Here is a 23,273-nt window from a genome sequence, read left to right as displayed (position 1 = left end):
TCCTCACCTACCATCAATTATATATAATCAATTATCAAAGCCCAGTCACTTCATTTCAGATACTCTCTCTTCTCACCCTGTCATCCTTCTGGTGAAGGGCCTCATCATCTCCTGTCTGGACTATTGGTAAAGTACAGGTGTTGTTCAGTTGTGTATAATTTCTTGAGGTTTTCTTGGCAATGATACTGGAGTTGTTCATTATTTCCTTCTCTGCCTTATTTTACAGATGAGGAAACTGAGGTAGACAGGGTGCAGTAGCTTGCCTAGGTTCACACAACTAGGAAGAGTCTGAAGCCCGATTTGAACTCTGGAAGATGAGATACTTATAAACCATGGTGCCCTATATCTAAAACTCTGGCAACCTAGAGACCTAGTCCATGATGGTTGAGGTGCAAAGGGCTGACCCTAAGCCACAGTAAAGCTTTGATCCTTAGGCCCTGAGACCTCCTATTGGGTGACCCTGGATAACTTAAACCCTGTTCATCTCAATTTTTCGACCTGTTTCATAAGAGAAAATAAAGTCACATCTTATGGTCATTGTGGGGATAAAACTAACTGTGAAACACATTTAACCCCGTTTTTCTCAATTTTCTCATCTATACAATAGAGAAAATAAAGTCACATCTTATGGTCATTGTGGGGATAAAATTAACTAATTGTGAAACACATTTAGCCCTATTTGTCTCAATTTTCTTACCTGTACAATAGAGAAAATAAAGTCACATCTTATGGTCATTGTGGGGATAAAAACTAACTGTGAAACACATTTAAACCCTATTTATCTCAATTTTTCTCACCTGTATCAGAAAATAAAGTCACATGTTATGAGCATTGTGGGGATAAAACTAACTGTAAAACACATTGCCAACTTTAAAGCAATTTATAAATATTATTTATTATTATTATTATTATTATTGTGGCTACTCACAACAACTCTTTGAGGACACTTGTACAGATATTATACTGCCCATTTTACAGATGAGATGAGTTAGAGGTGATCTGATCAAAGTCAGACTACTGGGAAGTGAGTCAGTATTTGAACTCACCTCATCCTGGATTCTAGCCGCCACACCACCTTCCATGGACCCTAAATCTATTTCTCATTAACTTCCACCTGTTCATTGTTCCTGGTTCTTCCCTTTTCTATGTGATAGATCTTCGGGTCATTGAAGTCTGTTATGAACCATGTTTATCTCAGAGTATTCTCATCTTTGGATTCAAACCCCTGGTTCCTTCATCCTTTTATGGGATGATTATGTTTGTTCTTTGTTTTATTTGAGAATGTGATACCCATTGGATCCATGGTTAAGCAATCATTATAGAATGGAGTGGAATGGAGAAATATAAAGCTTACTTCATCTTAACCATTTTTTTAATGTTTTTTTTTTTGCAAGGCAAATGGGGTTAAGTGGCTTGCCCAAGGCCACACAGCTAGGTAATTATTAAGTGTCTGAGACCAGATTTGAACCCAGGTACGCCTGACTCCAAGGCCACTGCTTTATCCACTACGCCCTAGCCGCCCCCATCTTAACCAATATTATTAAGCATCTCATTAAGCATCTCATTATTAAGCACTTATCATCTTTGATGAGTGAGATGAGACAGACAAGTATAGAAAGAGCTGCTCTGAGAAGTAGGAAGACCCGAGGGCAAATCTTACCTTTGATATATTTTGGCAGAGAGATCCTGGGCAAAGACACAACCTCTTAGCACCCCAGATTCTCCTCTAAGACACTAAATTGAATTAGTAGAGGGAGTTGCTCCCAAAGAACTCCCGCTGCCAATTCAACAAAATCACAGGTCTGGTTTTAAAGAAAGAAAAGAAATATGGTGTGCCTAATAAGCACTGGCATGGACTTGGATGGCTTGGTCTTCCTCTCAAGGGCAGACCCTTGACAGAAATATAATAGCTTCCATTTCTGGCATATTCCACTTGGGTAAAGCAAATTCTTTCTAACAGCCTCATGAGGCTGTTTTACTATTCTCCCCATTTTACAGATGTAGTTGTGTTAGGGACAGGCTCCAACCTTGGAGCTAATGGCAAGTTACAGAAGAGCAAGTGTACTGCCCCAGAAAAGTCTCATTTTTAACAGAGGGTGGTTATTCTCCATGCCACTCTGCTGGGCACAGCAGGAGCGACACTTAGCTTATAGAGGAAGAAATGACTTGCTAAGGTGAAACAGGTCATTAGTGCCAGAGAATGGATCAGAACCTGGATTTCTTTACTCTAAAACTGGTGCTCTCTTTTAAATATTTGTGCCTATGGACCATGGAAGGAAGGAAAAAAAAAACTTATTAAGCATTTTACTGTACACTTTTGAGTTGAACATCAACCCTGGGAAGTTAGTGTTATCATGATTCAAATTTTACAGATGGGGAAACTGAGGCAGACAACACTTAAAGTGAATTGTTCCAACTTGATTTGAACTTAATTCTTCCTATTTCCTGGCCCAGAACTCTATTTATTCACTGTTACCATCCCTGCGAGGGTGGGGAAATGCATCTACATCCTCATATCCCATTGTGTGAGACAATGAACATATCACTGTCAGGACCTGAACACGCCTTTCTTGCCTCAATCAAGTACACATTTCCCCAATCTGCCATTCTTGGTATCTCCCGAATTTTTAACCCTTTGGGATTGGTTCACAGAGTGGGTAGTGGGATGAAGAAGAAAGCATCAGTACCAGATGTGGCTCTTACCAACGGGGAGATTCTCCTCATCCAGCTTTGTGGATGAAGACTCATTGTCCTCCATATCTTTACTGCTGGTGCCCAGGGTCATGGTGCTCTGGGGCTCATCCGAGTAGGTAGGGTTCATGGAGAGCATGCTGCTCTGGGGAGATGACCCCCCGCTCGTGCGGGAAAGGCTGATGGTTGACGGCCTCCGGCTCGTCTTCCGGACAGTCAAGGTTCGAGTAGTTGGCATTTTATATCTCTTGAACTAGAAGGAAGATGGAAAAGTTGCAGGAAAAAAGAAATTCCCATGAGAAAATCAGATGGGGAAGGGAAATAAGGGTTGGACTCAACCAATTGTTCAACAAGGATTTGTGATACACCTAAATGAAATCGTGTCTACCCTCAAGGGGCTTTTAGGTCATGAATTGTTTCACTCTAATCACAAGCTTTCTCAGTGACCAAGCACATAGTAGGTAGCTAATCAACACTTTTTTTGTTGAATTTTGAACCCCTTATAAGTGGACATCCAATAGTCTTTTGAACAACTCCAGTGACATGGAGTTCATTATATTTTAAGGCAGTCCATCCCACTTTTGGTCTTCATTAGACTTTGGAATAGTGGAAAACATGCTGAGTAGAGACCTGGGTTCAAATCCCAGTTCTTCCACTTACTACTTCTTGGGTGAACTTAACAACTTCAACTGGGGGGAGACAACCTTCTTCCTGATTTATAATAACTCCCATGTGTATCTTGATTAAGGCTTACAAAGAGCTTATAATCGTTCTCTGAACTAGCTAGTGCTCATATGATTATTCCCATTGCCCAGACCAAAAACCTCAGACCTAGTGAGGTCAAAGAGCTCACTCAGGGTCATATAGTTCTTAGAATTGAAGGACTAGACTCAAATTTAGGACCCAGTGCCAAAGGAGGGGAGGATAGCCAGAGACAGAAGTGACCCACCTTATAGTCAATCTGTGTACCATCTCCAGGAATAGAGGAATAGGCTTCCAGATTTTAATATTTAAATACATTTATTATATATTCAATAACCATTGAGAAAAGGAACCAATCTAATAACCATATACAACAAAGAGTAAAATCTGGTTCTTTATTCCAGATTTTGTTAATGGATCACCAAATAGTCAAGGTTTTTGATGTCAGAAGATCATAGATTGAATGTGAGAGTTTGAAGGGTCTACCTGGTCTATCCCACTTTTGAAAAGTATCATCACTATAGCATCTCAGTAAGGGATCATTTTAGCTACACTCTGTAGTCCTCCAAGGAGAAAAAAATCATCACTTTTCTCGGTTTCCCGTGTTCCTCAATACTAAATGTTTTCCCTGAAATCAAGCCAAAAATTGGCCTCTTGAAGAGGACTCTCTCCTCCCTGGTGTGCTTCTTCTTCTGACCTCTAGGACCAAGGTATTGGATCCCAATTCCAATGATTCACTATTCTTTTTTTAAGATAGTACTATATGGTTTTAGTAATTAACCCCTTATAGTACTGTTTATGATCTGGTACTGCTAAACCTCTTTCCTTTACATTTTCCCCACTAATTCCTTTGATATTCTTCACCTTTTGCTCTTCCAAATGAATTTTGCTATTTTTTTCCTAGCTCAATATAATAAGTTTTGATAGTTTTGTTGTGGCATTGAATAGGTAGATTAGGTCATATAGAATTGTCATTTTTATTATATTGACTTGACCCTCCTATGAACAATGAATATTTCTCCAGGTATCTAAATCTGACTTTCTTTGTAGAAAAATGTTTTATAATCAAGTTCAGATAGTTCCTGGGTTTGGCTTAGAAGGTATATTCTCAGGTATTTTATATTGTCTATGATTATTTTAAATGAAATATCTCTTACTAAACCTTCTGGCAGGGCTTTGTAGGTGATACATAGAAATGCTGATGATTTATATAGGTTAATTTTATATCCTGCTATTTTGTTAAAATTTTTAATCGTTTCAACTAATTTGTAGTTGATTTTAGTTGATTTTGCAAGAATATCATCAAAATGACTGCAAAAATGATATTTTTATTATCTTACTGATCATTTTGATTCCTTCAATTTCTTTTTCTTCCTACATTGCTATTGCTAACATTTCTAGTACAATTTTGGGGTGATAATAGCATGATTTTACTGGGAAGGCTTCTAGCTTATCCCCATTAGAGATAATGCTTGTTAATGGTTTTAGGTAGATGCTTCTGATCATTTTAAGGACAAATCCATTTATACCTATGCTTTCAAGTGTTTTTATGTTGCATTTTTTCTAAAGCTTTATCTGCATATATTGATAAAATCATATGATTTTAGTTGCTTTGTCATTGATTTAATCCATTATGTTAATAGCTTTTCCTATATTGAACCAGTCTTGAATTTCTGGTATAAATCCCTCTTGGCCATATTGTATAATCTTTGAGAGATATTGCAATATTCTCCTACTAGTATTTTATTTAGGATTTTTGTATCAATATTCATTAGTGAATTGATCATTTTCTTTCTCTGTTTTTGCTCTTTCTGGTTTAGGTATCAGCACCATATTTGTTTCATGTAAGAGTTTGTAGGACATCTTCTTTGCTTAGTAATATAAGTGATTTATTTAATAGCAAAATTAGTTGATCTCTAAATGTTTGGTAGATTTCCCTTATAAATCCATCTGGTCTGATACTTTTTCTTTTAGGAAGCCCATTTATGACTGTTCAATTTCTTTTTTTCGGGCAGCTAGGTGGTGCAGTGGATAGAGCACCGGCCCTGGAGTCAGGAGGACCTGAGTTCAAATCCGGATTCAGACACTTAATAATTACCTAGCTGTGTGGCCTTGGGCAAGCCAATTAACCCCATTTGCCTTACAAAAACCTAAAAAAAAACCCCCAAACAAAAAGATTTGATCCACTCTTTTTTTTTTTTGGCAAGGCAATGGGGTTAAGTGACTAGCCTAAGATCACGTAGCTAGGTAGTTATTAAGTGTCTGTGGCTAGATTTGAACTCAGATCTTCCAGACTCCAGGGATGGTACTCTATTTACTGTGCCACCTAGTTGCCCCATATCTACTCTTTCTTTAATAAAGATTAGATTATTTAGTGTCCAACTAATTTTTAATCTGTGTTTTCATGATCTTTTTTACAAATGTAACTTTTATTGTATTATGCTCTGACAGGATGCATTTAATATTTTTGCATTTTTGTGTTTGACTATGAAGTTTATTCCCTATTATGTAGTCAATTTTAGAAAGGTGCCATATACTGAAGAGAAAAAGGTACAATACGTTTATTTTCTCATTCAGTTTTCTCCAGATGTTTGTCATATCTGATTTATCTAAGATTTTCTTAAACTCCTAATTTTTTCTTATTTTTAATCTAGTTTTGTGAGAGAAAAGTTAGTCACTCACTATTATTGTTTTGCTATCTTTTTCTACCTGTAATGCATTTATGGTTTCCTTTATAAATTTGGATAATATTGTATTTGTTGAATATATGTTTAATATGGATATCACCTCATTATCTATGATAACTTTTAATATATTGTAGTTTCTTTCCTTTTCCCTTTTAATTAAGTCTATTTTAAGTTATATCTTTGTCTGAGATCATCATTGTTACTCCTTTTTTTTTTACATGAACTGAAGCAAAATAAATTCTGCTCAAGTCTCATTTTTTTTGGCAAGGCAATGGGGTTAAGTGACTTGCCCAAGGTCACACAGGTAATTATTAAATGTCTGAGGTCACATTTGAATTCAAGGTCTCCTGACTCCAGGGCCAGTGGTCTCTCCTTTGTGCCACCTAACCACCCCTCTAGCCTCATATTTTTACCAAATGTGCCTCTCTTGTAGCAACATATTGTTGAGTTTTGTTTTTTGATCCATTCTGCTATCCATTTCTTTTTTTTTATGAATGAGTTGATCCCATTCATATTTAAAGTTATAATTACTAATTGTGTATTAACCTCCATCCTATTTTCCACAAAATCTATAATCTATTTTCTCTCTCTCTCTCTCTCACTCTCTCTCTCCCTGGCTCTCTCTCTCTCTGTCTCTCTCTCTGTCTCTCTCTCTGTCTCTCTCTTTCTCTGTCTCTCTCTGTCTAATTTACCTCCTTAGACACCTTTCTAAGAGTATCTCCCTTATCCTATCCCTTTGCTCTCTTATTTTTCTGTAAGCTAAGAAATTTTTATGCCCAACTAGATGTATATGCTAGTCTCTAATACAATTCTAATGAGAATAGGTTTCCCATGATGCCTGCCTTCCAGCCCATCTTTCTTCCACTGTAAAAGTTCTTCCATTCATATTTTATTAAGATAAAACTCCATTTTACCTTTCCCTACACAATTTTATTTTTTAAGGATCATTCTATTATAATCAAATCAACCCCCCCAAACCTCTATTAATCTATACTCTTTTTAACTATTACTAGTAATGATATTCTTAAGAGTTACAAATATTAATTTTTCCCATATAATTAGCAAATATTTAACTTTACTAAATTTCTGATTTTTATGTTAACTTTCTTATGTTACTCCTGACTCTTGTACTTTGTAAAGCAAATTTTCTGTTCAGTTCTAGTCTTTTATTCAAGAATTCCTGAAAGTCTTCATTAAATTAATTAAAATTCATTAAATATTTTTCCCTTGCAGATTATGCTCAGTTTTTCTGTGTAGGTTATTTTTGGTAGCAAATCCAGGTCCTTTGCTCTTTGGAATATAATTTCTGCTAAATCTTGTATTATCCTGACTGTAACTCTACAATATCTGAATTATTTTTTCTAGTTGTATAAATTATTTTCTCTCTGAGCTGGGAGCTTTGAAATTTCCTATAATATTCCTTCAAATTTTCATTTTGGGATATCTTTTTAGGTGGTCATCAGTAATCTTTTTCCATTTCTATTTTTTCCTATAATTTTAAATCTTCAGTAAATCCTTAAATATTCAAAGTTTTAAATTTTTTATTGTCTAGACTTTTTTTTTCATTATAACTCTTGGGTCATGATTTTCTGGCAGTCTAACAATTCTTATCTATCCTCAATCTGTTTTCCAGGTCATTCATTCTTTTGATTTTGGTTACTATTTCTTGATGTCTTATGAAGTCATTAGCTTCCCCTTGCTTTCCCCTTATTTTCTCCTTAAAATTTTTGGACCTCTTTTTCCAATTAATTAACTTTTCGTGATTTTTAAAAAAATTCTTGCATTAATCATTTCTTTTCCCAATTTTCCTTCTACCAATCTTATGTGGTTTTAAAAGTCCTTCTAAAATTCTTCTCAAAATGTCTTTTTGGGCTTCTGACCAATTTACAATTTTCTTTGAAGCTTTACAAGTAGCTGTTTTAACTTCATTATCTTCTAAGTTTGAACCCCAATTTTCTCTATCACATGGTAACTATCTATGATCGATTTCTTTCTCTTTTGTTTACTCATTTTTAAAAACAACTCATTTCTTGGCTGTTAACTTTATGTTAGAGTCAGACTCTATTTTTCTGGGCCTGGGGAATCATATCTCAGGTTTCAGATTTTTCATGCTGTTGTTTTTTCAGGTTTCTATCTAGTTCTTGTCATTTTTGGTTATTCCAAATGCTCTATGATCAAGGACAGGTGTGGGTGCTGCTCTTCTGACTTATGACTTAGTCTATGAGTTATCTCTGTTAATTCTTTCCTTCCCTGAGTGGGTAGCTAGGCTTTGTAGTTCCCCTGCTACAGTACAGAAAATATTGTCTCCTATCAAATGTTACCACTGACCAGAGGTCATAAGTCAACTTGTTCTTCTACCTTGGAACTGAAACCAGAGACGTAGCTCACCTGTGAGTGATCCTAGAACCGTCTACTCCTATGCAACTGAACTCACTGGGCTATTTGCTCAGTCTCTCTTGTTATCAGACACAGCCTAGTCTGCTCAGTGCACCTGGGCCTTGCTTCCAGCACTGGTGGAGGTCCTCTTCAATCTTCCCAATTACTCACTGAACCCTGACACTGGCATGGGGCAAACATTCCTAAAGTCTTAGCTTCCCTGGCATAGCTGCCCCCACAGCTTGCTAATTGTTGATAGGGAGGCCAGATCCCAACCTGGAGAATCAAATCTTTCCTAATAGTCTCCTAAGTTGTCTTAGACTGGATGGTTGTTTTATCCTAACTTTCAATTATTTTTGCTGTTGTAAAATTCACTTTGAGATATCATTTTAATTTTTTTTTGGGGGGGGGAGAAGGATTTGGGAGAACCATATCATTTCCCGTGTTCTTCCACAATCTCCCACCATTCCCTCAATAATTAACATTTAAATACACCTCCTATCTGTCAGGAACTCTGCCATACCTTTTACAATTATTATCGTGTTTGATTTTCACAACCCTTATTATCCTTATTTTTCAGATGAGGAAGTTGAGGCGAAGTGACTAGCCAAGGGCACCACAACTATTAAGTGCCTGAGGTTCGCTTTGAATTTAGATCTTTCTGATTCCAGGTCCCAGCTGTCCCAGGAACTGTCTTGACTTAAGTTGACTAAGTTAAATTAACAACCTCCCTAGACCCAATTTCCAGATCTGTAAAATAAAAGGTTGTTCAGATTCCTTCTAGCTGTAAATCTTTGATCCTATGACCTTCAGGGGTCCTTCAAAGGAATGCTTGGATGCCACTTGCTAGGGGAGGTTCTGTAGGATGTTATCACTCTGTTTCACCTGAAATTGCTTTGTAATTACTTACCTGCATTGCATTTTATCTTTCCTCCCCAAGAGAACAGAAGTTGCTTGAGGGTCAGGAGAAGGTAATTTTTGTCTTTGTATTTTTAGCATAAGATTTAGAACATAGTAGGCACTTAACTAAATGTTCACTGATGAGAATCTAGTCCCACCTACTCTTTTTACAGATGCAGAAACGGGGACCCAGGGAGGCCAGGTGATTGGTCAAAGGTCATGGCAGTAAGTAGTCATGATGGAGTTTCCACCTCCAGTCTTTGATTTTATAAATCTAGAACTCTTTCCACTGGATACCACTATTCTGCCCTTCTTTTATTGTCATATTTAAAAGGCAGGAGTGTGGTGAGAAAATGGGAATTGACTTCCACCTGGCTGGTGTCTCTTGGTATCATTTTTCTTTGCTTTCGGCTGTTCCCATTGGCCATCTCCCTGCCCAAATGAAGGGGCTATTGGCAAAGCTGCTAACTCCCAGGGAGGGAGAGCCTCAGTTGATAAATATCCATACTACCTCTGCCTTCCTTCCTTCCTTCCACTGCAGGAAATTAATTTCTGATTATGGTGGGAAAGAAATAAAGATTATTATCAACTTGGCCTTGAAAAGCTAGATCATCAAATCAGTGAAAAGTGCTAGGGCCAGGGAAGCTAGGGATCTGAGTTTGGCTTTTGCCTTTCTCTATTAACTAACTAGCTGTATGACCTCAAGTAAGTCACTTAACCTCTTCTTTCCCTGTGGAAACCAAGGGATTCAACTAGCCGACCTCTTCTAGATCTAGAATTCTTAGTAGTCAACAGGCTTGAGTTGGGATTTCTGATTGCATTTCCAAAAGTTGCTATTTATAGTGAGGGTGGTTAATGAATGCTGGTTCAGCTACCCTCAACCAAAATATGAACATTTCTGCTTCCTTTACAGTGGCAGGGAGAGAAAAGTGGAGCAGAAGGGTGGGCCAGCCCTTCCTTCAACTTTCTTAGTTTGGGGGGAATTGAGAGTAGCTCGAAAGAACTGCTGAAGTCATTTGGATTTGAGCTGACTCAAACCCCTGCTGACATCTTCCTGGGATAAATGCCGCTTCCTCTTTCCTCATATTTAACTCTTGGGTGGTGTTAAACAGCTGTTGAATTCTACCCCAGAGGTGGCTGTGTTTCAGGATTGGAGACCTGATTACTCATCGTAGATTTTTACAGCTATTTTGGAGGCTTTGGAGATGATGAGAATTTTAAGAGTGCCATGGAATCTGGACTTACTGAATGGTGACTGGGGGAGAGGTCTTAGAATATGGACTATCAGTAGGTTGTAGACCTACCTATGTAGCTACTGGGGGTTCAGGTGTTGTATACTGCAGAGGGTCATGCCAATGGGATGGCTGAATTAAATTTGGCATTAAAATGGTGAACCCTCCTAGGTTACCCAAGGAGAGGAGGACCAGCTCTGGTTGGAAGCAGAGAAGGTCAATGTTCCCAAACTGATAAGTTCTGGAATCAGCTTGTGAAGGAGCCCTGTACTTCTGGTCTAGTCAATACAGGGAAGTGGCCTTTAAAAACCAAAAATGACATTAATGACAATATGCGGAAGTCAGCTCTGGGAAAACTTTAGAATATGAAATGACAGATTGAGGAGGAATCTAGAACATAAAATGTTAGAGATGGGAGAGTTCTCATTGAAGGGAATGTCTTTAGAACTGGAAGAGTCAGATGTAGAAGAAATCTTAGGAAAGACCATGCTGGAGCTGGGAGGGGTCTTAGAAAATAAAATTTTAAAACTGTGAGGAATTCCTTGAAATCAAGTAATGCTATGAGCAAATGGGATTTTAGGAGAGAATAATAATAATAATAATAATAAATAATGATGATGATGATGATGATGTTAATAATAATGATAATAGATTTTATTGACATACACTTAAAAGTTTATGAAATCCATTCTTTGCAATACCCTGAGGGAGTCATTGAAGATTTGTGCAGGCCATGAGGAACTTTAGCTATCATTTAAGTCCATGGGTTCTTATCCTGATTTTTCTCATCAACCTTTTTGGGATAGTCTGGTGAGATCCATGAAGCCTTCTCAGAACAACGTTTCCAATGCATAAACCACCTAGGCTTATGAAGGAAGCCAATGCTATTAAAATGAATTTATCAAAATATTTCTCAGAAACAAGTTCATGGATCCCAGCTTAAGAATTCCCCCAAATCCAACTCTCTCATTTTGCAAGGGACCAAAGAAACTAGATCAGATACATGAGTAGAGAGGGACTGAATTAGGATTTGAACCTGGTTCCTCTGACTCAATTCATTTTACCCAACATTTATCAAGATTCAGGTATCAAGAAGAATGAAGGAGCCGGTGGAGTGGTTCCACTTGGGGGTAGTGGTGGTGGGGACAGCACATGGGGTTGGCTCTGGGGTGGGGTGGACAGGGAGGGGTGCAAGCCTTAAAGTGGAAATTTAAAATGGATTTACCTTTGATGGCGTGAGGAAGTGCTCCCATTTGTGTAACATCAACTTCTCTTTATTGATTTTTTTTAATGTACTTTTGTTGCCGCCAGGGTCCCTAAAGTGAAAAACAACTTAATGAGTTTTTTGTTTCCTGAGCCCTGTTTTTATTACACCAAATTCTTTTCTAAAATGCAATAAATAGGGATTAAAGGATGGTTGATTTCTGGGCTGCTATGGATCTTGGCTCAATGAGGAAGGGGTGTAAGTCAGGTTTGGGAAGGCAGAGTCATACCAGTTGGATGGAGTTCACCTTTTCAGTGACAACAGGTTTTAGGAGGGGTCTTGCCTTGTCTTGTGATGGTCTCAAGGGTACTCATCTTTTGTCTAAGGCAGAGGAACAAATTTGACCCAACAAGCTAGCACAATGTTGAGGAGAGTAATGGTGTACTGAGGAAACATCATTGGATTCTGAATCAAAAAGCTGGGTTTGGAACCCCAGCTTTGCTATGTATACCTGGGTGATTGATCAAGTCATTGATAGGGAGTTGGTCTTGGAAGTCAGGAAGACTTGAGTTCAAATATCACTTCCAGCACTGTGTGACCCTGGACAAGTCATTTAACTTCTACTGGTCTCAAATTCTTCATTGATAAAACTCAATAGTCTCCATGGTCCCTCTAGCTCTACATTTATTTCTTTGCAAAACCCTGTGAGGGAGTCATGTGCAGGCCATGAGGAACTTTAGCTATCATTTAGTCCATGGGTTCTTATGCTGATTTTTCTCATCAACCTCTTTGGGATATTCTGCTGAGATCCGTGAAGCCTTCTCAGAACAATGTTTCCAATGCATAAGCTACCTAGGCTTATGAAGGCTTATCACCTCATCTGTAATACTGTATCATCCTTATGGTCCCTTCTGGATGATATCTTTGGATCTCATTGAGACTTCATTGGTATGGGACCAAGAGATATGATCCCAGTGTTCAACAGTGAGTGGATTTGCGTTTGGACTGTATTCTTTTGAAGATTTCTGGGAAAGGCGAGTTGGAAGGAAGAGGTAACTCTTGGGCTCATCCATCCAGTAGTAGCAATAGCAACTGGGGAGTCCTAGAAAGAACAGGGGAACTGTGCATCCAAGGACTTGAAACAAGGCTTGACCTTTGTCTACCTGAATGCTCCCAAGGTTGAGAACAGACTTCCTTTGAGCTGCTCTGTTCTAGCAATCTCCAAAGGACACTGTCCCAGAAGCTCAAGGTAAAAATTGCCACCAATTTCAGGGAAGAACATAGGTGTTTCATGAATGTAGTCTGAGGCTTGCAATCCTATAAAAATCTCTTTTCTTTTTTCCAAATCTCTTTTCTACTGATCTGCTTTGGTTACTGGAGTTTCACTATTTAAGGCATACCCCAGGATGGTACTGAATGCCCTTGTTAAAGAGCTTCTCTTGTATACTAATACATTGTTAGTAGAATGGAAAGTTGGTTCAAGTACAAAAAGCCATTCGGAACAGCTGCACGAACTATTCAGACCATCTGCAACCCCACAGTTCAGCTTCTATGTTAAGAAGATCAAAGATAGAAATAAAGGTCCCACATCTATCTGGATTTTAATAGAACTCTTTTTTTTTTTTTTGGTGGTTGCCAAAACTTTTGCTATTGTGCACTAAGATGTGGAATGGGAAGAATTCAGTGATGCTTTGGAAGGCTGGCATGGATTGAGGCGGGTAAAGAAAATACAAACATGGAAATAATATGCAAAATGGAAACAAGAGCTGGGAGGAGTCTTAGAATAGGGAATGTTGGGTCTGGGAGGGGCCTTAGGGGGGATGTCAGAACTGGGAGGGGTCTTAGAACAGGAGATCTCAGAGTGGGAAGGGTCTTAGAGCAGTGGATGTCAGAACTGGTGTATGTCAGAGCTGGGGGATGTCAGAGCTAGGAGGGGCCTTATAGATAATCCACATTCAACTCCATTTTATTGAAAAGGAAATGGTCTCAATACAGGTAAATAACCTGCTAAGGCCAGAGAGTCAATTAATTTCCGAAGGAAGAAGTTACCCAAATGTTCTATGTAATATTTTATTTTCTGATTACACAATAAAAAGCTTTTTGCATAATTAATGGTGTAATTCATTTAATTTTTGTTATGCCTCACTGCTCCCCTGAGTAAACAAATTAAGAAAATATTTAAAATACTGTGGAAAGCACTACCATCAATATTTGGGTTATGCAAACAGTATTTAAGCCGGCAGTTTTTTTGATGTCTGCCTCTATGATTAATAGGTAATCCTTAGATATTCCCCCCGCCTGCCTTCCCTCTGAATCTCCCAAGACTATTGGCCTTTCCAAGTTCTATCTTCCAAATGTTGCCCCTGCTGCTTCTGCCTCAGGACTCCTTGAAGTTCAAAAGCTCCTTTTTTCCCCTTTAAAAATGAAATCTGGTCCCAGACAAGCTTTTAAACCTTTACTATTTCCATCTTATCAAGAAAATTTCCTCTGGTGATGGTCTGAGAGCCTAAGGCTCCAGGGATATATCCTTTCCTGCTGGCTACCAGACCCAAGTCTGCCAAAGCCAGACAGGAGAGACAGAACTTGGACCCTCCATCATCCCATTTCTTGAGATGAAAGATTAAAAAAACAAATTTGATCTCATAGAAAAAGTCTTCTAAAAAGCATTTATCAAACAGCCACCTTATTCTAGATCTTACAAGGTCAGGGGTGAATGGGTCGTTATCCTCAATTTACCTGGGGAAGGAACTGAAACTCAGGTCAAATGATGTGTTGAGAGGCTCAAATGTCTCTAAGGTCTTTCTCTAACTTTAAAACACTAGATAAAGGGTTAGTTATTGTCTGATGCAGCTTCCTAGCTTCAGAGGAGAGGAAACTGGGATCATGATAGGGTATGTGATTTATCCAAGGTCACACGGCTAGACTGGTTGGTCAGAGGCAGAGCTGGGATTCCAACTTGAGTCTGCTACAGGAGGCATAGAGGCTTCAGTGACTGTAGAATCAGAGAACTTGGATCTGAATCCCAGCTTTCCATTTGCCTCTCTGCCTCTCTGTTACCTTGGGAGGGGGCCTCAGAACTGGGAATGTTAGAGCTGGAAGAGGTTTTGGAATAGAGGATGCCAGAGCTGGGAGGGAGCTTAGAACAGGGAATGTTTGAGAACAGAGAGGGACCCTAGAACAGGGAATGTCAGAGCTGGGAGGAGTCTTAGAACTGGGAGGGGTCTTAGAACAGGGAATGTTAGACCTGGGAGGGGTCTTAGAACAGAGAATGTTAGACCTGGGAGAGGCCTCAGATCCAGGAATGCCAGAGGGGGTAAGGGACCTTAAAACACAGAATGTCAACTCCCAGCCAAGTTCATAGAGGTTCTTCTTTGAAGACCAGTGGAAGTGATAAGAGGAGTCGCTCTGCCTCCAGGGAGGAAGGACCCATTTCACTAAAATTCTGGTGACTCTAAAATCATGTGATTACAGTCCTATTTCATTCTTCAAACTGGAAGACCCTGAATAACCATCCTGCTAACTGGGATACCAAGAAAATGAATTCCTATGTGATCATTAGTTGACATGCCCGCCCAACACCGGAACCTCCCTGAGAAGCATCTGCTCTTGCGAACTTCCGACTACCTGGTTAGAATTGGGGAGAGAGTTTGGAATTCTCCAAGTCAGCAGTAGAGTAATGCATGAGTACTCTGCTAGCCAAGCCCAATAGGGAAAATGATTAGATTTTCATCCATCATTTTGCCTGAAAGAAATGTTACCTGGGACCTCATTATTGCCCCTCTCAACGATGAATGCTTCAGCTTATTTCTCATCAAGGATTTAATAACACATTTGCCTGTTTGACTGTGAAAAATCATGTCTACACAGCATCTGGAGCTGCAGAGAACTAATCTTTGCCCAATGAATTTGACCTGTATCATTTTTTTTCCTCTGGAAACATTCACACAATGGATTATAGGGTCCTAGAAAGGGCCTTTGGTGACATCCAGGTCAGCCTTCTCACTTTTCACAGATGAGGAAACTGAGGCCCAGAGAGGTCAAAGGATCATAGAATGAGAATTGGAAAGGACCTCAGAGGTCATCTTATTTAACTATCTCATTTTACTGATAAAGAAACTGTCTCCCAGAGAGTGAAGTGATTTGTTGAAGTAAATTTCCATAGCTAGTAAAGAGTAGGGCCAAGATTTGAACCCAGGTCATCTGACTATCTGACTTTTCACTGTGCCAAGCCTTTAGCTGTTGAGGTTTAAAAATAGTTCATTGATATATTTAAAGAGATCACTGTCACTTTTCTAGAGACACCCCCGACCTCACAGAACTGTTCTTTGTCACAAAGAAAAGCAATTAAGAAAACAAATCAACACAGAATCACACTGACTGACAGTGTATATGGTATTACCCACCTATAATCCACCACCTCTCACTATTAGGGAAAGGGAAATACATTTTATCACTGGTTATCTGGAGTGAACAACCAAGGGATCTCAAAATCCTTTTTCTCTTGCTTGGTCATATCTGACTCTCTGTGACTCCATTTGGGAGAGATACTAGAGTGGTTTGCCATTTCCTTCTCCAGCTCATTTCACAGATGAGGAAATTGAGGCCAAGGTAAATGACTTGCTCAGGGTCACACAGCTAGGGTCTGAAGTCAAATTTGAACTCAGGTCTTCCTCACTCTGGCCAGGTCCAGTTGCTCTATCCACTGTGCCAGTTATCTGTCCATCAAAATGGCAGTGATGATGATGATGATGATTGATGATAATGTTGATGACAGTTAACTTTCAAGAGGATCAAATGAGACAGTCTTTGTATAGCTTTTTGCAAATCTACACTATTTTAAAAAATGCTGGCTATTATTGGTTTTTTTATTTACATTGTTGTAGTCCCCATGAACATCCTTCACTCTCTGTATCTGTGCATACAGATTTCTCAGAACCATTCCGATTCATCCATTCTTGCTGATCTTCCTTCCCATTCATGTACCATCATTTGTTTAGCTGGACCCTGATCGATGGGCATCGACTTTCTTTGCTACCAGAAAAAATGTTGCTATGAATATTCGTCTCTGGAACCTCTTTTTCTGCTCAACAAGAGGATTTCTGAATCAAAAGGATTGCAGGGATATTTTTAAAGGTTGCTCTATTTCTTCTAAGACCAGTGACCTTTTCCCCAGTGTCTCTTTTTTGGCACAGAGTGATCACGGGGCCTGCCTTTTGCTTTATGTTCCTAGACTGGTTTGCAAACATCAAATGAATTTGCTGGGGAAATACTCAACTCTCTGCTTCTTGGATTATGCTCAGTTGCCATGGTGAGGGGCAATTATATTGCTAAGTGTCCTTGAAAAATATTCATTGTCTTTTAAATTCCTTTTCTTCTCTCTTCTGGTGGCCTGGCTGTGATCTTAGTTTCTCCAAGGCTAGGCTTCCAGATCACTTTATTTGTTTTAAAGGTCCTACCCAAATTGGGAAGACCCTGAGCATCATGGAATGAGGGCTAGGTCTGAGGAGTGAGAGGAGCTGTAGTCAAATCCTGTTTTTTTTCCACTTAATATCTATGTCTGGTATCTACTATCTTTGATGGGCCAGTTAGCTTTGAGACTCAGTTTCCTGTAGTTAATGAGAGATGATTTCTATGTAAATGAAAGAATATTTGCAAAGCATTTAGCTCAGTTCTGACATCTATTTGTTGTTCAGTCGTTTTTTCCAGTTGTACCTAATTCTTCATGACTTCATTTGGAATTTTCTTGGCAAAGAAGGGTTTGCCATTTGCTTCTTCAGCTCATTTTAGAAATGAGGAAACTGAGGCAAACAGGGTTAAATGACTTGCCCAGGGTCACACAGCTAGTATGTATCTGAGGTTGGATTTGAACTCATGAAAATGAGTCTTCCTGACTCCAGGTCCAGTTCCACCTAGGTGTCACCAGACACATAAGATGGTGCTTAAAAAATGCTTTCCCCGTTCTTTTCTTATCTAAGTTTATGATCCTGGGGCAGCTTGGTGGCTCAGTGGCTAGAACACTGGATTTGGAGTTAGGAAGATGGGAGTTCAAATTCTGCCTCAGACACTTGCCACTTACTAGTTAGTTGTGTGACCTTCGGCAAGTCACTTAACCTTGATTGCCTTTTATTCATTCTCCAATCATCCTGATTGTAATCTGGCCACTGGACCCAGATGTCTCTGGAGGAGATGGCTAGTGACTTATCACAGCATCCCCTCAGTCAAATCAAATTCATGTGCTTGTCATGACACCACCTCCCTGATGTCATGGTCTTCTTTGAGAATGAAGGAACAACCACATCATCATCAAATTTATGATTCTATCAACTCAGATCAGTATAGTTAAATGTGAGAAGGTTCATCATTGAAAGACAACAAAGGAGAGGCATTGTGGTTCAATGGAAAGACAACAATGAGAACCTGAGTTCAAATTCCATCTCTGGGACTTTCTAATTATGTGACCCTGAGTGAGTCATTTTACTCTCTTATATCAATTCCCAAAACAAATGTGATCCTTTGCCTATTGAATGAGGGAACGTTTAGGATCTCTTAAAAATCTGTTTCTAGATCTAAGAACCCATGAGTGTCTTGGCTACAGTAATCCTAAGAGTCATGGAGGAATAATCTTGAAAAATTGGTCCTAAGAACCATGGAGAGGTTCTAGAAGGCAGAGAGGAGTGGAAATTGGTGAGAAATTAATAAGCCATTAGTGCTCTCTCTAGTGGAATGGGCTTCTTTGAGAGATGATAGGGGCCCTTAGTGAAGGTCTTCAATGAAAGGTTGGATAAGCCCTTGTCTGGTGTGGAATAGCAATGGATGCTTTTTGGTTATGGGGTAGACTAATTGACTTACCATCCTGGGAATTCTGTTATTCCATTGCTGTTTTATGAAATCAAGAGAATTTGAAATACCTCATATGCCCTGACTGAAGTTTCTGTGGTGAATGTTTGAGAGAGCATCACTGCTAGTCAAACATGCTGGCCAGGTTTGGATGGGCATCAAAACCCAATCACTGGAAAGGTTGCAATCATAAAGTCATAGAAGTAATTTATCAGATGGAGATTCTTGAGCCTTGAGACTATGTTTTCACTTTCCTCTATGCCTAGAACTTAGCACATGGAAAACATGGTAAGTTAGTTGACTGACAGTAAATTTGGAAGTTTCCTTTTGGAGGAAGTTGTGACCAAATGGTGAAATCATGGGTCAATCTATTCTATATGGAATTTCTAAATGTACTTAAATAAATACAAATTTTCTCTTTCTCTTTCACCAGAGTTTAAGTTTTTTGAGAGCAAAGACAGTTTTTATATTTCTTTGTTATTCCAAGGTTTTGTATATGCCCATTATGTGATAATTCTTGATGTATGATAAATGCTTATTAATTAGTTGATTTTGAAGTGCTGAAAAGTATGAACCTCCAGATGAAAATGAAGGAACAAGCAATTGTTAATTATTTTGTTGTTGTTTTATTGACTCTGTAATCCCATTTGGCGTTTTCTTGACAAAGATACTGGCATAATTTGTCATTTCCTTCTCCAGGACATTTTATAGATGGGGAAACTGAGTCAAACAGGATCACACAGTTAATCAGTGTCTGAGGCTGGGTTTGAACTTGTGAAGATGAGTTTTCCTGATTCCAAGGTCCTAGCCACTGTACCACTAATTACTTACTAGGTAACAAATCCTTTGCTAAATACTGGAGTTACAAGTACAAAAGCAAATGTGATCCCTGCCCAAATGGCAGAGACCATGCATACTGAGAGGTGTTGGCTAAAGAAAAATGTTCTCATCTAAAGATTTCCATGGATGCTCGTTCTGTTTTGCCCAACTGGCTCTGATTTAGGATGAATCATAGGCTTGAAATCACCCTTGAATTCTGTGATCTGGAATTTCTTTTTTCTTCCTCGCCAAGTAAAAGGGCATTAACAATTTCATTGTTTGCTTTTTAACATCATTTTCATTTCCAAATGTATTCTACCTTTACCCCTTAAGCTATTTCATGTAACAATGACTAAAAAAGAGGGAATGAAAAAGCAATTTGGGCAAACTAACTAGACCTAAGATTCTAGTTCTATGTAGTATTCCGTACTCCTAGCCTCTTAAGAGGATTTTTTTTAGGTTTTTGCAAGGCAAATAGCGTTAAATGGCTTGCCAAAGGCCACACAGCTAGGTAATTATTAAGTGTCTGAGGCTGGATTTGAACTCAGGTCCTCCTGACTCCAGGGCCGGTGCTCTATCCACTGCACCACCTAGCTGCCCCTTAAGAGGATATTTTTGACCCTTGATTTGTGATCAACATCACTACTACAAGCATAATTACTTTCATTAATAAAGACCAGTATTTGTGTCCCAAACTCTAGACCAACTTTCTCATGAAGTTGAGGAAATTGAGTTCTAGAATGGTGAGAAAATCATAGGATCATATGGGTTAATGGCTTAAGGTTTTTGGGACAACTTGGATTGGATTGGATTCTAAGGCTTGCAAAGTTATTTCCCATGAGTATTCTTATTTGATCTTTACAGCAACCATGGGAGTTGCCCCCATTTTACAGATGAGGGAGCTGAGGCTGAGGAAGGAGTGAGACTTGCTCAGGGTTACTCAACTAGTGAAGGCTTGAGCTGGTCTATATTGGGTCCATCAAGCGAGTACCTTTTATTTCTATTTTGTAAAGGTCTGAGTGGGACCAAGCCCTTGATGGAAGTATCTGTTCATACATGGTGGCAGATCATTAGGAATCTTGGGCCCTACAAACTGTTAATGGGTTCCTGTCACGCACCATGTCTGTTTCTCAAGTGGACTGCTACCAGGAGGTAAAAGATGCTTTTCTTCTCTCTCCAAGGTCAAGTTGCCCCCATGCCAATCCCCCTTCTCCTTCTGATGAGGGATTTCATCTTAGATTTCAAAAGTCTATGTTACAGCATGATGGGTTACTCTACCTATCTTTAAAGTTCCCTACAAAAACCAATATGCAATGATAGTTTATTAATTTTTCACTATGTGGCTAAGGATACAGTTGTTTCAGTAAAAACAGACAGTTCCTGACCTCAAGGAGCTTATAATTTAATAGAGGAAGACAATGTGAGTCATTACTGAAAGAATATGAATTGAAATTGAGTTTAAGAAGCAATTCAATTAAATTCAAATATCACTGGGAACATAATTATCAGTCCTATTCATAAAAAAGTCATCTTTCTATGTGGCAAAAAGGGGGGCACAATGTTTATTCATTCATTCATTCATTCATTTATTCATTCAATCAATCCTTATTCAGCAGGATTTTTGTGCCAGATCCTTGTATGCTCACTGTACTGGGGATACAAGAAGAGACAAAAGACAGTTCCTGAACTCAAGGAGTTTATAATTTAACAGGAGACTCAATGAACACAAAAATATGTACAGAGCAAACTCCATGTATGATAGATAGGAAACAGAGGAGAGGCACTGTAATTAAAGGGGGGAGGTTGATGAAGACTTCTTGTAAAAGAAAGGGGGGGACTTGAAGAAAGCCATGAAGTGAAGATGGGGTGAGAGAACATTTCAAACACGGGGGACAACCAGAGAAAATGTCTGGTGCCAAGGAACCAAGAGTTTCTTGTTAGTTGAACAGATAGGAGATCAGTAGCATTCATTCATTATCATTTTTGGATTCAACCTGTGATTTCAGTAGTATGGGGAACACTTAGTGAGGAAATGTATACCACTGCAACTTTTAACTCTTTGAGAAAACTCCCTGAAAATTTAAGTTACTTTCCCAGGGTCACACAGAAAGTAAATATTGGAGACAGGATTTGAACCCAGAGACAGCACTCTATTCATTATGACTTAGGAGATAGTGAATTCTCCCCTCACTGGGCATATCTTCAAGCAAAGGTGGTGGGCCAACCATGAGGGAATGTATTAGGGGGGATTTTTGTACAGGCTATCAATGGCCTCTGAGTTCTATTCTAGCTCTGGGTGTCTCTGACATTTGTAAAGGGAGAATCAAGGACTAGGGAGACTGGGAGCAAGAGAAAGTGGGAAATAATGGGAAGCATGCTGGCTTTGGAGTAAGAGGACTTTAATTCCAATCCTGCCTTCCTTTATTGCTTCACATAAAAAAAGAAGGTTCTTGAAGGATGGACCAAGAGAGTACAAATTCTGGAAGGTCTTATTGGACTATAAAATCTCTTAGATGAATTGGAAGATGAATCTGTCTTCCAAGGGTCAGCCTAGCTTAGGTCAGAGGGGAGATTTCTGGCCACAACACACTCCTTGGACTCAGCTCTGGAGAGTTTCAACTTGTGTAGGGGGAGAGAAGTTACAGCAACATTACAATATTATTGGTTCTGAAAGTTTTGAAGAATTATTATCATTTTTTTAGGATTTTGCAAAGTAAATGGGGTTAAGTGGCTTGCCCAAGGCCACACAGCTCGGTAATTATGAAGTGTCTGAGGCTGGATTTGAACTCAGGTCCTCCTGACTCCAGGGTGGGTGCTCTAATCACTGAGTCACTTAGCCGCCCCCCATCATTTTATTATTATAAATGATGGCATCTAGGTGGCTCAGTGGATGAGTTTTTGGAAATGGAATCCCAGACACTTACTAGCTGTGGGACCCTGAGCAAGTCCCTTCCCCTCTGCCTGTCATTCTATCTACCGTGCCTCCTAGGTGAACTGTTAATCCCACAGAATTTACTAAGAAACATCTCTTTTCTTTCATCCATTGCAAAGAAAATCAATCAGCCATGACAGGATATCACCATAATAGAGAAAAAAAAATAAAAGAGGAGGCAAAGGAAAGTGAGGAAATAAGAGGAAAAGGGGGAGGAGGAAGAGGATGATTGATGATGAGGAAGAGAATGAGAAAGAAGATAAAAGGAAGAAGAAAAAAGAGGAGCAGGAAAAAGAGGAGAAGAGGAAAAAAGAACAAGAGGGGAAAGAAGAAAAGAACAGGAATAGAAGGAGAAGAAATATGGAAGACAAGAATGAGAATGAGGATAAGGAAAAATCAGATAAATGGAGGAGGAATAAAATAACTCTTTGAAAAGCGAGTAGCCTACTTTTCATTCCAGCAGGTTATCACCGGTTTCATGCCATGGTGGTTGTGGTCAATGGTCAATGCTTCCAGGAGCCAGTGAAGGGCACAGAGCTGTCGGAAGAGGGGCTCTCTACCAAGATAAAGAGAAAATATGATCTGGGTGAATCAAGAATAGAAGGAAATTTAAGGGCTGCTTGGTACTTTAGAGACATTCTAGTATAATCCCCTCATTTTACAGTGGGAGAAACTGAGACCCGTTAAGAAGTGCTCTGCCCAAGGATGCACATATTGTAATCAGGATGTTATTATGGTGGCTATTTTACAGATGAGGAAACTGAGGCAAGCAGAGGTTGCTAAGGGTCCCACAGCTCCTAAATGTCGGAAGTGGAATTTCAAGTGACTTGCCCAGGGTCACACAGAATGTAGGCATCAGAGACAGGATTTGAACCCAGAGTTAGCACTCTATT

At 39.1% G+C, this 23,273-nt stretch overlaps 1 protein-coding gene across 1 annotated transcript in view; it reads right to left on the bottom strand.

The window, feature by feature from the left end:
* Window positions 1-23,273, bottom strand: part of CCDC60 (coiled-coil domain containing 60) — a 114,555-nt gene that overhangs the window by 28,170 nt on the left and 63,112 nt on the right. Inside the window, exons 6-8 of the mRNA XM_074202248.1 lie at window positions 22,829-22,936; window positions 11,814-11,904; window positions 2,704-2,944 (exon numbers count right to left, since the gene is read on the bottom strand). Of these exons, the coding sequence (XP_074058349.1) occupies window positions 2,704-2,944; window positions 11,814-11,904; window positions 22,829-22,936 (440 nt within the window). The remainder of the gene's footprint in view (window positions 1-2,703; window positions 2,945-11,813; window positions 11,905-22,828; window positions 22,937-23,273) is intronic.

The sequence above is a fragment of the Macrotis lagotis genome, chromosome X (genome assembly GCF_037893015.1).
Source record: "Macrotis lagotis isolate mMagLag1 chromosome X, bilby.v1.9.chrom.fasta, whole genome shotgun sequence".
Classification (NCBI taxonomy): domain Eukaryota; kingdom Metazoa; phylum Chordata; class Mammalia; order Peramelemorphia; family Peramelidae; genus Macrotis; species Macrotis lagotis.
This window is presented reverse-complemented; position numbering and strand designations above follow the sequence as displayed.